At 45.1% G+C, this 15,210-nt stretch overlaps 1 protein-coding gene across 1 annotated transcript; it reads right to left on the bottom strand.

The window, feature by feature from the left end:
• Nucleotides 1–2,028: 2,028 nt before the first annotated feature.
• Nucleotides 2,029–4,441, bottom strand: LOC146440326 (uncharacterized). Its single transcript, XM_085056758.1, has 3 exons — nt 3,013–4,441; nt 2,160–2,958; nt 2,029–2,049 (listed from the first exon to the last, which is right to left on the bottom strand). The coding sequence occupies exons 1-3, from the start codon at nt 4,083–4,085 to the stop codon at nt 2,029–2,031; spliced, it is 1,893 nt and encodes a 630-aa protein (XP_084912884.1). The 5' UTR covers nt 4,086–4,441.
• Nucleotides 4,442–15,210: the final 10,769 nt, after the last annotated feature.

Here is a 15,210-nt window from a genome sequence, read left to right as displayed (position 1 = left end):
TTTCAATCCAAGGGGGAACTTTATTAATTTGGCCTGTAAAGCGGCCTGCGATAGAGAGAGAGAGAGAGAAAATTGGGAAAAGATGGGGAGGAAAGGGAAGGAAAGGGGCTATAGCTACCACCACGGGTCCACAGACGTCCGGCGTCCCTGGAGTCCCGGTCAGTCGGCGTTCCTTGGCCTCTGCAAAGATCGATGTGATCTTTCGGTGGGGAAGATCTTCGGAGTTCAGCCACTCCAAAGCTGTCTTTTATGATAGTCCATACACCTGGTCCCTCCTTGCCAGCCGCCTTTGCTCCCCCTTAATTCTTGTGGAGATTTGCCAATCTCCACTTGGCAGGGTCAGGGGAGGAGTGTCTGAGGCATGGTCGGCAGGTTTTTCACAATGGGTGTCAGGGCAACGGGTGCAAAGCCTTCGTCACATACCCGCATTGGCAGGCACAAGGCCTTTGTTCTGTATCAACTCAGGCAGGTGCAAAGTCTTCGTTCTGTACCACCTTAGGCAGGCACGAAGCATTCGCTCCGCACCAGCCTTAGGCAAGTACACAGCATTCTCTGCATAAGTCCTGCACCTGTAATTTCTGATGAGAAATGTTGAGACAGAACTCGATTCTTGGATCGACCCTTACACCACCCGGTGGCTCAACATTTATCTTCAGGACCAGTTGTCTTCTTCATGATGAGTCGTCTTCTGGGTGAGTTATCTTTCTTTGTGATGAGGTGTCTTCTGGATGAGTTGTCTTCGGGACCACATGGTGGTAACACTAAGGAAGGGGGAAGGGGAGAGAAGGGAAGGAAGGGAAACAAGATAGGAAAGATTTTTACATTACTTTTTGCCATGCAGCTTGCTCAATATGAATCAATGTGAAATCAGATTTCAGAATTTGGTGGGAAGTGACTGGAGCTGAGTAAGAGAAGTCACACCCCATGATTTCAGTAAAATTACAAACACAAAAATTCATATGATTATTGGTATAAGCTACTACATTTCCTACTGTGATATTACTACAAACAGTTCTTAAGCATGCACAACCTTTGCAAATATAGATTATTACAGTTTTAGGGTTAACATCAGGACGAACTTCAAAATGGCAAACGTTTTGGTCAGTGTCTAAACAAAAATCTCATGTTCTGATGGTGCTACTTTCAGAGATAATTCCTAGTTGTTCCCACACAATGCAGGATTCCAGGTCTATCATTTGCCATTTATCATTCACCTTTTGGGCCCATGCTGTATGCTCGAACGGATAGAGTGTAGTTCCATTGTGGTTCAAGCCTAATGTGAAAATGGGATAAATCAAAGATACTGAAGCATTGTGAATAGTTAATGTATAAGCTGTAACAGTGTTATTAACATGATTATAGGTAAAATTTACCAACTTCCACCAAGATTGGAGGTTCTTTTCAAAATTGTTAGCACTATCCCAATTTATTTTTTTGGATTTCTGTAGGAAAAATGCCTCCTTAAAGGCTGTTGCATTTTTGTCAGATCAAAAGTTGCAGTAGCCAATTTATTCAATAATATCTCTGAATCAATGCTATTTAGAATCCCCAATCTAGTTCCTAAAAACACCAGTCAGGTCTCTTTGACATACATCTCCAGGAGAAAAGGGAGCAACCTTTTTGAGAGACCATTCTGGTTTAAATAATATTTGTTGTTGGCTGGTGTTTCCAATTACAAATGGTATTGAAAACCAGGTTCCACTTTTCTGCATTCCACTTGAATTTTTTCATCAATGATACCGGGTAGGGTTCTAACCCACTCATTTTTATCCCAGACCCAATCAGACGAATGGTAAATTTTGTCATCATGCATTACAACTAAAGCCAAATTTGGATGGTTATTTTTGGGATAATTTCTGGAAGAGCTAGAATATTCTATGAAGGCTTGAGACCAAGGCAATTCATTATTATTTTGGTTATAGGAAGAAGGTGTAATGCAGAAAAGCATGAGCAATATAATGAAAATTTTGTAGGCCATTTTCAGATTTAAGTCTTCAATTTTTATTCATATTTCTTCTATAGAAATTCTTAAAGTCCCACGGGGTTCTCCTGCAAAAACAAAAATAGAGACCTTGCCCTTTTCAGGCAAAAAGGAATTAAAATGATGGAACAATAAACCAGGCATTTATTGTTTGGTGTTGGGAAAAAGGAGGGGCCACCCGGATGACTGAGGCAAGTTTATCTTGGTTGATATCCAGGCTCTCCGTTTCTTGGATAGAAAGGTTCTTTGAGGCTTCTTCTGTTACAGAAAACACATCACAGAAATGGTCAATCTGTGCATCGACTTCAATGAAAGCCAGACTTACCATAAACAAGCCTTTCTCCCAAGCAGTATACCTTTTCTCAGCATCCTTAAAGCTGCGAGAATAAAATCCCACGATAGCTGTTATTAACACATCTCTTTTTTCTGTTTTGGTGAGCTGTTTAACATAGATCCATACTCCATTTCCCTGCCCACCACTAGGAAATGGAGATCCTAGTTTCCTTGTTCTGGAGGAAAAAGTTTGCTTTGATGTCTCATCTGCAGTCTCAGTGAAAGGGGGGGCAGAAGCTGTGACGGGTGCGCTTTCTTTCACAGAGGAAGGTGGTTTTGTCACACACCACTGAGTTACCAGTTTGCGCAATTTTTCTAAAGGTAAACCATCCATCAAATCTCTAGGAATTCCTTTTTTAAGTCCTAAATGCCACCAATCAAGTTGGACAGAAAGGGGTTTAGGCTGTGACAGTTCCTTGGCAACATCCATAGTTTTGCTGGGGCAGGGCAGTGCATTTTTAACTCCTACTTGCTGGATACCTCTTGATGTCTCTTCTAGAGGCTTTATCAGACAGTATTTTCTACTGTAATCAACTAATTCTTGTGTTACCTCCCCCCATGTCCAGACTTTAGGTCTAGGGTGAGGTCTGTTACCTGGTAGGACTGGTGTTGAAAAGTCAGAGGAATTTGTGTAAGAGTCTGTACTGGTACTGCCTGTATTTCTGCTATTATCACCTCTGCACATAAAAATCTGCGACCGCTCCACAGGACTCATTGATGCTGTGGTCTTCTGGAGACTTGTCTCTGTGGTTTTGAATGATTCAGGCAGTCCCCTTATTAGGGCAGTCATAATTTTAGGGTTAACAGATAACATCATTGGCAATTCATATCCAAGAATTAGTTTTCTCTCATGTATCATTTGTAGGCAAACAGCTTTGTGTACACTTTCTAGTAATTGGTCAGCTGTGCCTATTATTGCCAAGGGGTCTCCCCTGTCCAGAGGGTTTAACCCTCCAGCCCAGTGAGCAGCATGCTGAGTTAGAGACCATGGGGCTCGGTGATCACCTGTTGTTAAGAAAACTCCGTGGCCCCAGTAACCCTCAGCCTCCTTTTCACTCAATTGTATTTGGTCACCCCCAGTTAAAGACACATATTCTGTTTCAGATTCTTTGATAAGATGCCCATATTCCCTTTTGAACTTGGCTAGTTTAGTGGCAGAATAGGGCGTTTCCTTGGTGATTATGTGGGGGTCAGTATCTTCATTATTAGGGTAAGAAAATTCAGTTTTGAATAAGGGTCTTAAATAAGGGGGATTTTCATCAAATTTTGTCATCTGTTCCAATTCCTTCTGTGGATACATCAGGTTAATTGATCCTGATGATGCTATATTCTGTGAACTAGTGTTCTGTGAATTAATGTGATTTACTTCAAGAGCAGCCCTTAAGGAATGGTTTTCTTCTTCCTTGCGCGCTAATTCCTTTTCCAGTTTGGAAATTGTTGTTTGGTGACAACGCACCAGGTTTTCTAAGGATTCTATGATTTTTCCTTCATTACTACGCTGCCTATGATGGTCTTCAATGGCTGCGATCAAGCTGGCACCCAAAACAGAACAGACTATTGTCCTGCTTTTTCCTGGTAGTAAAAACTTAACCTTAGCCTCATTCTGTAGCAGAGAAATCCGATCTACTATACTCTGCATATTTTTCCAATTCTCTCGAGCCCAATCTTCCCCAATAGGAGAGGGTCGAGCACCATATTTAGCCAAAAATGTAAATAATACATTTTTATCATCCACCAACTGAGAATCTCTCTTCTCCTGTTTGCCAGACATCTTTCTCCTTATCCTGACTCAGAAATAAAACCAACAACAAAACCAACAACAAAAACAACTCAAATCCACTTGAGAAACATTTCTCTCTATCCTGATTCAGAAACCAGACAACCTAAAAACAATATAACAACAAAAAACAGCTCAAAATCTATCCTGAAACAAAACAACTCCAAAAACAATGCAACAACAACAGCTCAAAATTCACTTGAGAAACAAATTCTTAATCCTAAAACAAAACAACTTCAAAAACAACAAAAACAGCTCAAATCTACTTGAGAAAGTTAGATACTTGCCAATGGCCACTCTTACCCTTTCTCAGGTGTCACTAAAACAAAAATTTAACTCCCCTTCTTTTTGCACTCTACGTCCTGATAGCCGGAATCCCAATAGAGTCCTCAAAAATGAGTTTTGAGGGGTTTTGTCCCTCGGCCTCTATCAGGATCTTGTCCATGACGCCAATTTATGTCACGGTCCACTCATAAGCAGACGCGTGATGGTTCATACCAGCTACGATCTCAGTGCAAAAAAGAAAAGAAAACACAAAATCTAACAGTCAAGGGAGTTAAATTTCAATCCAAGGGGGAACTTTATTAATTTGGCCTGTAAAGTAGCCTGCGATAGAGAGAGAAAGAGAGAAAATTGGGAAAAGATGGGGAGGAAAGGGAAGGAAAGGGGCTATAGCTACCGCCACGGGTCCACAGACATCTGGCGTCCCTGGCTTCCCGTCCAGTCAGCGTTCCTTGGCCTCTGCAAAGATCTATGTGATCTTTCGGTGGGGAAGATCTTCAGAGTTCAGTCATTCCAGAGCTGTCTTTTATGCTTAGTCCATACACCTGGTCCCTCCTTGCCACCCGCCTTTGCTCCCCCTTAATTCTTGTGGAGATTTGCCGAACTCCACTTGGCAGGGTCAAGGGAGGAGTGTCTGAGGCATGGTCGGCAGGTTTTTCACAATGGGTGTCAGGGCAACGGGTGCAAAGCCTTCGTCACATACCCGCATTGGCAGGCACAAGGCCTTTGTTCTGTATCAACTCAGGCAGGTGCAAAGTCTTCGTTCTGTACCACCTTAGGCAGGCACGAAGCATTCGCTCCGCACCAGCCTTAGGCAAGTACACAGCATTCTCTGCATAAGTCCTGCACCTGTAATTTCTGATGAGAAATGTTGAGACAGAACTCGATTCTTGGATCGACCCTTACATTTTTGCAGCGCACTTCACACCACTGTGGGATAAACAAAAGCCAGTGGACACATCCCCTCCCAAGACACAGTGCAATCAGTGTGATTTCTTCCCCTCTCAGAGGATCTGTGCAGTAACAGCAGAACCTCCACCACTGCCCTGCCAGACACACTCTCTTTGCACAGCAGGGAACAGTGGCACACATCTCATGTCAGTGCCCTGGAGTGGAGCCTGGGGGCTTTAGCAATCTCCTAATTAATGTCCTTTGGCCACAAGACCCTTTCTCATTCAGTGGGAACTGAAGTCCAGCTTCTGCAGCAACTTCTCATGAGCCCACGCAGGACTCGCTGCATGATCCTGGCCGGCGTTAGCTCTGTGTCCAAGTGACTCTTCATTGAATCCAGCTGGGGCTGGAATTCTGCTGGAAATGGCCATACTCAGATACCACAGTGATGAGTGTGGTGTAACAATGAGATTTTGAATTTTGAGTGAAAACTTCAGTATATTTGGATAGCAAACAGTTCCAATTTTGATAAGCCACTTCCAAGAGACGTGTAGCATCTCCCTGAGATACTGTGAGTCAAGGTCTGAGGGAGCCATGTTTGAGACAGCGTGATCACAATTTATTAATTAACAGTCAACTGTCAGGGCAGGTACACAACTGCAATTAGCTGCCTCAAGCCATGAGAAGAATTTCTGCATCTTTGGACAGCTGAAACCATTCGTGATTACTGTGTTTCTGGCATTAATTGTGGTTCTAAATGTGACAGAAGTGACTTTGGAAGTGACATAGATATTGTGGTCAGTGTGTGATAGCCAGCTCTTGGCCTCACTGTCAACCAAGCAAAGCAAAGCATGTCCAGGTCAAACGCTTTTGGCTTCCAAGGATCGCTTAAGTGCTGTGGAAAGCATTGTTAGCACTGGGCGTCTGGAAGCATCAGCTGCTTGTGGTCCCTAAAGTTCCTCTGGTACTCATTATAAAGGTAGGGAGGATAAGCCTGTGTGTTCCAGGCCATTATGTTTGTCTACTCAGTTTTCCTTGCTGTTTTGGCTGCAAAAGAGCACCCATCTTAATGTTCTTGCAGGGTAATAAACAGCTGCTGCATTTCAGCTTCGAGGTGATGGCATTCTGCGGTGGATAAGATGATTCATGGCTTGGGTTCTTTTGAGCTGAAAGGTACCGTTTCAGTGTAATGTTTTGGTTTCTCTTTTTTTCCTGCATGGGTCTGGACCTGGGCTTTGTATTATATAATGTGATTGAAGGCTTAAAATCAGCCACTTGGAGCAGCACCTCTCCCAGTGAGGCTTGCTTTCAGTGGTGGAAAAAGGCTCCAGCCCTTTGAGTCACGGTGTTTGTGTCTGTTGTTCTGTGGCACTGAAATCCCCATGTTACCTGAATGCTGCAGAAAAAGATTTTAAAATTTTTCTGTCCCAGGTCTTTTAATAATAACTTTATTTGTACAACTGGTTAAAATGCAATAAGGTTGTTTTTGGTGTTTTTCTTACCCACTGGGTCCTGTGTGTTGATCTGAAGTAAGCCTCATAGTTTGATACTTAGTCTGAGTGTGGGATAGAGTAAAATGGCACCCACAATTAGAGAAAAAAAAATAATAGTGAGGAATGGGAGAGGGAATGGAGCAAAGTCTTGTTTTAAGGTACAAAAGTAGATTCATAGAATCATAAAATCACAGAATGGTTTGGGTGGGAAGGAATCTTAAAGATCATCTTGTTCCAACCCCCCTGCCATGTGCAGGGACACCTTCCCCTGGATCAAGTTGCCAGGGCTCCATCCAAGTTGGCCTTGAACAATTCCAGGGATGGGGCACCCGAAACTTCTCTGAGCAAGTCTTTGCTTGTATAGAATCTTTGCTTAAGTTGAGTTGGGAAAAGCCAATATAAGGCATCTGTACCCTCCTTGTCCTCTTGAAACTGCAGGACTGGAAAATCTGAGATAGAAATGTTATGTCAGTGTTTCTAAACTGAGAAGTAACTGCCCGAGAAGGTGAGTTAATATGTGGCTTTCAACTAGAGACAGCCTCAAGGAAATCTTCAAGGACATGCTAGAAGAGATGCTTCTGTGTGGGAAGAAATATGCCTTGGAGTAAGATGAGAATTAGATAACCAGGTTGTGGGTTCAGAAGGTGAGAAATGGGAATGGTGTTAAGCTTTATCTCTTAAAAGTGTTTTCTCAAGGTGTCTGTGAGACACAGAGGTGCAAGTGGCCTCCCCCTTCAGGGTAGCACTGTTGTTCTGGAATGAGCTTGGTCACCTGGGCATGGATGTGAGCCTGAGCTCTGCTCCCTCCTGTACGCACCAGGAGCTTGTGAGTGCACTCAAAAGGCTCTTGAATTCCCAGGGTAAAATACCATAAAAAATTAGTTCTGGTTGAACTTCATACCATAGCACAAGGTAACCTCACCGATACCTCTGCTCTGTCTTCCTAAGCACACGTCATGTTTCAGAGGGTTCAAGATTTACTGTTCTGTGCAGGTGGTGCAGGTGAAAATATACCTGTAAGGAACAACTACAGACAAATCAGCTCAAAGAGGCAATTTCTTCCTATCCCCATGAGCAAGTAGTTGGCTTATGCTCTGGACTGTGAGAGTTTACATTCCTCCTCTGTTATTATTAAAATATTAAAATTAATATTATTATTATTGTCTGTATGATGTATGTTTAGAAATTGTCCTTGTGTTTATGCCATTTTTATCTTTAAAACATGCCACACTCAAATGCATGTGAATTCCAAAAAGCAACACTTGCTATCATTGCATGCCACTAAATTGTTAAAGTGGTGGAAAAAGCACAAATAAGCAGATCTGCACCTTGATGGCTTTTAATTTTTTTTCTTAACATGTGATTGGTGTTAATTTCTCTGTGTCTGTAATGTTTGTGTTCACTATAACCGAACAATAGAACTTTGTTTTTGTTCTTTGTGTAAATTAAAAACACCTGTTCTCTTTATACGAAAAGTTGTTTTTTAAAAGAAGCTGGTCTGATCTAACTAAATACCAATGCTGTGTCCACAATGAGTTACTATTAATATTTGGGAAAGGCAACCATCCAAAGCAAGTGTAATGTCAAATCACTGGCGGGAGTGCATATTTATTGCTCAAAGTGACAGATAAAAATGCAGAGGTTACAAAAACAAAATTCTTGCAGATGACTAATGATGCGTATATATGCCCCCAGTGCCCCATCACCACATTTACAATTGGCAGGGTGTTCTCCACTGCCTCCTGCTCCCCAGGATTAATCATCAAGAGACTGGTAGCTTGGCACCCTCCCTGGAGGAGCGACGCTGCTCCCACCTTCCCTCCGGCAGACCCTGCAAGGAGTGACCTTTGGGGCATGCTGGAATCTGATCCATCTATTTAATTTGTCTGACTTTTCCCCCACCTCACTCTGGTATTTGACTGCATGGGTTTATTTTCTGCTGAAGGCACATGACTTTTTTCTGTGCAGGTGGAGGAGGTGGACCATGCACTGTTTCTGTAGTGCCTGTGATGCCAGCACAGTGGTGGTCTTCAGAGCTCTCTGTTAAGTCCTGGTATGAAGGAGTTGGCAGCCCAAGACTGGACTGTTATCTTTCTCATGAGGAGCAGTCCTGCAGGACTGAAGTAGCTATTTTGGAGGTTATTTCAGAGAAAAAAAACCCCACTATTTGTCATGATCTGCAGGAGCTGAACTGGGATCTGAGAGGTTCAGCACTCTGCCTGCCCAGGTGACTGTGGAGCCTAGTTATTAATGTATTTGAGCATCTCAGAGATGATGGAATTGTCCTCACAGGCAGTCTTCAGGAGGAAATACATCTAATTAACATTTCTTGATGAAAGGCCTGATTCAAGAAAACATCTCTATTGAGTGCAGTAGTTCAGCCCTTGCTTAAATCTCATTTATTTCAGTCAGGTTTAAATGCAAGTAAACCCTTCTCAGACCCTGGGCATGCCAGGCTCCGTCCTGTGTCCCCCCTTGCTGCTACCTCTGGTGTCCTGTGCTCAGGGTAACATGCCTTTCACTGGCAGGAACCAAGAAAAAAGCTTCATTGTGTTAAAGAATTAGATATTTTGTTGATATGCTTATTGCAGTCAGTTCCACAACAGGTATTGACCTATTATCAGCGTCATTTCCTGATTCCCTCTTGAGGGGATGTATGTTAGTATGTCCTTACCCTCTCCTGTTCTCCTGTAGAGGAGCCTTGTGCTCCTTTCTTTGTCTTGCCCTTTCCCCTGACTACCCCTAATACCTGCACTACTCATCTCCATCTCTTTCTACAGCATCTCTTCTCTCTCTGCCATGCACTGTGGCATCCCCATCGTCTCCCCACAGCTACCTGCCCCAGTGGACAGTTGTCTCCCATGGAGCTGTCATCAGCCTGCTGGTGGTATTTCACCTCTGTCTCACACACCAACGGCTGCCTCCAGGATCCAGCTGAGCACAGAACTTGCTGAGTCACATTTTCACCACAAAAACACTCATGTGCTTCCCCAGCCACAGAGTTATAGGCACAGCTTGGCCAGAGAGGAGCAGACAGCTTTCACCCTGAAGTGCATCCAGGAATGCTGGCAAGAAGTCGCTTTTATTTCCTATCTCGGGTTACCGCAATGCGGGTTAGGACTACAAAAGCTTGAAATCCCTGGCAAGCTGAGGCTCTACATCTGTCTAAGATGATGGCCAGCATGGACAACCATGGGCTCCAGCCCATGACCAGTGTGAAGCACTTTGTTCCTTGCTGAGCAGCTGTCATTAACATTGATCTGTGAGGCTTCTTCCTGATTTCACTTGGTGGCTTGCATGGCTGCTCTCTTCTCTGTGAGTTCTCCACACTTGCCTGTTTGGCTGTTGAAGTGATCTACTGCCCGGCCTCTCCCTCACCGGCTAATTCTTCTTGTCGTGTTGCTGTCAGGGGGGTGAATGCTGGTGCCATCAGTCTGATGAGCTGCAACTCCCTCATCCCCTTGGGGATGTAAAATCTGTAAAATGGGAACAGTACTTGCTCCCAGGGACCCCTGTAAGGGATTAGCAGGGAGTGTTTGCAGGGTAACTCGAGAGTATCTGTAACTCACCAGGCTTAGCCTTCCTGTAAGGGGAGTTCTGTTTGTGAAGATGATCTATGAGGTCACTGCCTCATATCACTGGTACCTCATGTGCTCTTTCTACCGTCAGAAATTGGTGAATTGAATTAGTGCTGCACTACAGGAATTGAGTCTTTGTGTTCCATGGGACCTGTCAGACTTCCCTGTCTCGCAGCAGGACCTGGCGCTCATGCCCTCGGTGAAGGGGAGAGCAAGGTGCAGTACCTTTTGTTCTCTTGAGGGAAACAATTTTGACGCCAACTGTCCCCAATGATCCAGGCTGATGTAGCGCACGATGCTGCTGTCACCTGCAGACGCGACATTTTTTTTGGTGTGGGGGTGGAACAACAGCCCACCCGTCTGGATGTCTTTCCAAAGACTGTTCAGGGCGGTAGTTGCCCAGCCGTTCCCAAACCCCCTACACCCCTCCGGCCCCGCATTGTCAGCGGCAGGATTTCTCGCCCGCTTTTATCGCGGCTCCCATTAGGTGTCTCCCTTCCCCTCCGTTTGGATGAGCTGTGCGATCGTCCCTCAGCGCAGCTCCGGCACGGCGCACCGCGATCAGCCCGCCGGGAGCAATCTCTGGCTCAGGGCACACTGATGGACGTTGTGCCGGGATTGTTGTTCTGGAAATTTCCTTGGCGTGGTAGTAGAGATGCATCCTGGGAGTAGAGATGCATCGCTGTCAGGGCAGTGTGTCCCCCCTTTTCCAACCTCCCAGGGGCTGACAGTGGTGCTTTGGGCTCCTTGGGGCTCCTCGCTCCTGCTTGTTTGGGGCAGACAGCATCCCTGCTCGGGACAGGAGTGTCAGCAGGCAGGGGCAAACAGCACTGAGTGTCACACAATCGCAGAATGGTTTGGGTTGGAAGGAACCTTAAAGATCATCTTGTTCCAACCCCTGCCCTGGGTCAGGACACCTTCCCCTGGATCAGGCTGGTCAAAGTCCCATCCAAAGTTGAACACCTCCAAGGATGGGGCATTCACAACTTCTCTGGGCAACCTGCTTCTGTGCTTCACCATCCTGTAGTAAAGAACTTCTTCCTAATGTCTAAGCTAAGTATCTCCTCTTTTAGTTTAGAACCATTCTCCCTGGCACTATCACTATCTGCCAGTGTGTTGCCTTCCCTCTATTTTATCAGCCCTCTTTAAGCACTGGAAGGCTACTAGGAGGTCTCTCTGTTTGGAGATAGTCCTGCTTAGAGGTTTCCCCCTAGTCTTCTCTGCTCCAGGTCTCTCAGTCTGTCTCCACAGGCGAGGTGCTCTATCACTCTCATCACCTTTGTGGCCCCCTCTAGACCCTCTCTAATATATCCACATCCTTCTTGTGCTGAGGACCCCAGAGATGGAAACAGAGAGCAGAGCAGAGGGGCAGAATGCTTTGGATGCAGCCCAGGACATGATTGGCTTTCTGGGCTGCAAGGGCACTCTTGGGTCATGTCCAGCTTCTTGTCCACCAGAATCCCCATGGATACAGAGCTGTATCTATGTTGTAGCCATACAACTTATTTTGCAGCTCCATTCAACACACCTGCACGGAGTTTCAGGCTGAACCCAGATTTCCTGGTGTCAGGAAAGCAAGCTGGTAAGGTGGAGGGAGGCTTAGAGCAGGGCTGTTGCCCAGTCACAGGAACCATGTGCTGTCCCTGTTTGAGATGTAGGATGCTTCCATGTTACCAAAGTGTGAAGAAAACACATGCAAAGAAGGATGCATGATAGCAAGCCATGCACAAACATGCCTGTCCCCCTCCCTGAATCCTAATGGGAAATGATATTTCAGAGACTTTATGTAGTGAGAAAAAGGCCCTTTTTGGAAATGGGGTAGCTGGGAGGCTTTTGCCTCTCTTTCTGCAGACGATTTCTGATCCTACCTCTGCCCTAATCAGTTTGGCTCCTATGTAGCCCTTGTAACATCCCATGGAGCTAAAATTATTCAAATTTTGTGCATCTTGACACTGGATGTGAATTTCTGCTGATCCAATATTATTCGGTTCTCAAAATACAGCAATAGCAATACAGCACCCTGTGTGTTGCAGCCTTCACAGAGATCATCCAGTCACTACCATGGCTTGCTCACCATCTGAAATCACCTTGCAAAGGGTGGTACTAAAAGTTTTATAGCTGATTGCGTATTTTATTCTTAATTCCCATGCAACACTGAAGTGGCACCGCTGGCATTCCTGCATGTATTTAGGTCATCTCGTCACCATTTTGTAGACAGGAGGACTTAAGCTTGAGCCTAAGACACTGTGCTAAGATTTAGATGCCAGAGTGGAATATCTTTACAAAAATATTTTAATTTTTTTAAATTTTAATTTATTTATTTATTAATTCTGGGCATGAGCTCCTGTTGTTGGCAGTGATGTTTGTTCAGCTGTCTCACAAGCAAAGTTTTGCCCTAGATGCAGCTGCATCTACAATCTTTGGTATAGGCTGACTTATTTAAACAACATGTAGCATCTGGTCTCTGTGGCTTGGGCCACTTACTGAAGGTCACACAGCAGAGACTGGGAAACAGCCCAGCTCTCCTGCCTCTGATCTCTGTGCTTGGATTTTTGCAATGCTTCCTCAACCACAGAGCAGCACCAATGTCCACAGCGAGAGAGGGAACAGAGCTGTAGCCAAACTCGGGAGATGTGGAATACAAGGTGGCTGAAAATCTGTCTGGGCTTGGAGGTGAGTGGTTAATGAGCTGGAGTCTGGCTGGTGGCATCTCTCAGCTGTGGTACTGGGATGGATGGTGTCAAACACCTTCACCACTGCCCTGGGTGATGGCCTGGCAGGCACCTCAGGGATAATGCCAGCTGAGGGGAGACTGAGTGTGCTGGAGATTCGACTGCTATCCAGAGAGACATGGCAAGCTGGGGGAATGGGTCTGCAGGAACCTCAGAAGGCTCAACAAAAAGGAATGTGAGGTCCTGAAGCTGGCATGGAGCAACCCCATGCACCGCTGCTGGCTGGGGAGTGACTGAGTGCTGAGAAGAAGCTTTGCAAGCAAGGATGTGGGGAGGGGTCCTGGTGGGCACCAAATGGGCCAGAAGCCCTCAGTGAGCCCCTGTGCCTGCGAGGCTACTGAGCACTAGGCTGTATTAGCCAAAGCGTAGCCAGCAGGCTGAGGGAAATGGTGATTCCTTTCTGTTTATTATCTGGGCTGGGGTAGTATGCTCAGTTTGGCCCCTTGGTACAAAACTGACATGGACATACTCAAATGAGTTCTACCAAGGCCCCTGAGCTGGCTGGGGGCTGGAGCACATGATGAGATAGGAGAGGCTGAGAGATCTGGGTTCTCTCAGCATGAGGAGCATCTACTCACTATTGTATCCAGCTGCCTAAAGGAGCGATGCAGAGAAGATAGAACTGAACTCTTCTCAGATGTTCATAGCAAAAGGACAGAAGGCAATAGTCACAATCTGCAGCAAGGGAAATCCTGCCTGAATATAAGGAAAAAACATTCACAATCAGTGGTTAACCACTGGCATGATTGTCCAGAGAGACTGTGCAGTTTCCACCCCTGAGGATTTTCAAAACATGACTGAACAAAGCCCAGAGCAATCTGTTCTAATTTTGAAACTCTGAGTACAAGTTTTGACCAGATGACTTTCAGAGGTCTCTTCCAACCTAATTCATTCCATTACTCTACAACAGTTGGATACCTTCAGTGTAATTCCTGTTGTATTCCTGGGTGAACTGAATAGAACTCTTTGTCAGTATTGTTTTCACAGGCACACCTTTCATAACCACCACATATATCACAAAAGAGAAAAGAGAAGTCCAACACTGAGAGGAAAAATTGAAGCAAAACAATGTTCAAGAGCTGCACAAAACCTCCAGTGTCTCAAAGCTGCTGGTTGCTGCTAGTGTTGGCATGAGAGGAAGTATAAAGTGGATTAAGTGCAAGGACAAACAATCTGAGGCATTCTGCTAGCAGATTCTCCTGTCATCCTCCTGCCTCCCAATATGACAGTGATCCAAGCTGTGCAGTCTTGGATGAGGCTCCAAGAGCTGAATCACTTTGACTTCCCTCCCTCCCCTGCAGTGATCACACATAGAAAACAGACCTGACTGAAAGAGACTTGGGCCCAGTTTATAAAAGGAAAGTCACTGTTCAGCACAGCCTTCATGAAAAAGGGTTGTTTGGTTTTGTCACTTAAAAAACACACCTCAATGGCCCGATGAGGAATATACTTGTCAAGCTGAGTTTCCTTCCTCAGGCTAGAGGAAGGTGGGTTTAGCAAGCTGTAGTTGCTGCAAAAAGGTGATAGTAGCCTTGAGATGGGACCTGTCCCTCGATGGCCTTCCTCCCCCGTGGCTCCAGACATATTTCAGAATGAAGGACATGCAAAGAAATGACAGGCATATCTTCCTGCTGCCAGAAAAATGCATTGATAATGTAATTTTTATATGGCACAAAACCTTTTGTATTTGAAGAATATTAAGGCTCCAAAGTGAAACTCACATTGATGTAATAGTAACTCTATTCTCTGGTTAATATGAACAAGGACATGGGGTCCTGTGCACATGGGAAATGGACCCCAAGCTTGATCAGTCAGGTAACACAGCAAATGGTTAGTGAATGAGTTCTTAGGTGAAGAGACTTTGGGCACATCCAGGTTAGTATCTTAAACCATGTTGATATCCAGGGCATGGGTACAGGTCACTCTTCTATCATGGGCAAACTTGTGCAGCACAGTCAGAGAATTAGCACAGGCAGGCAGGAGATCTGCTGTCAGAGACAAGAGTGTTTGATGAGATGAATACAACCAGACAAAGCATGAGTTTAGTGGTACAAATGTATTTCTGTGCCTGGCTCCTAGCGCTGCTCATCCCTGAGCCTTAGACCTCATTCTCAGCCTTGGTCACATCTTCCTTGACATCTAC

Source organism: Lichenostomus cassidix, chromosome 3 (assembly GCF_008360975.1).
Source record: "Lichenostomus cassidix isolate B80296 chromosome 3, HeHo_3.0, whole genome shotgun sequence".
In the NCBI taxonomy this organism is placed as follows: Eukaryota; Metazoa; Chordata; class Aves; order Passeriformes; family Meliphagidae; genus Lichenostomus; species Lichenostomus cassidix.
This window is presented reverse-complemented; position numbering and strand designations above follow the sequence as displayed.

Coding starts and splice junctions, on each gene's coding strand:
- LOC146440326 (XM_085056758.1), bottom strand. CDS start 4,085: ATGTCTGGCAAACAGGAGAAGAGAGATTCTCAGTTGGTGGATGATAAA. Junction 2,959..3,012: donor TCAATGAGTCCTGTGGAGCG/GTCGCAGATTTT, acceptor AGGCAGTACCAG/TACAGACTCTTACACAAATT. Junction 2,050..2,159: donor AACTTGCCTCAGTCATCCGG/GTGGCCCCTCCT, acceptor TTGTTTTTGCAG/GAGAACCCCGTGGGACTTTA.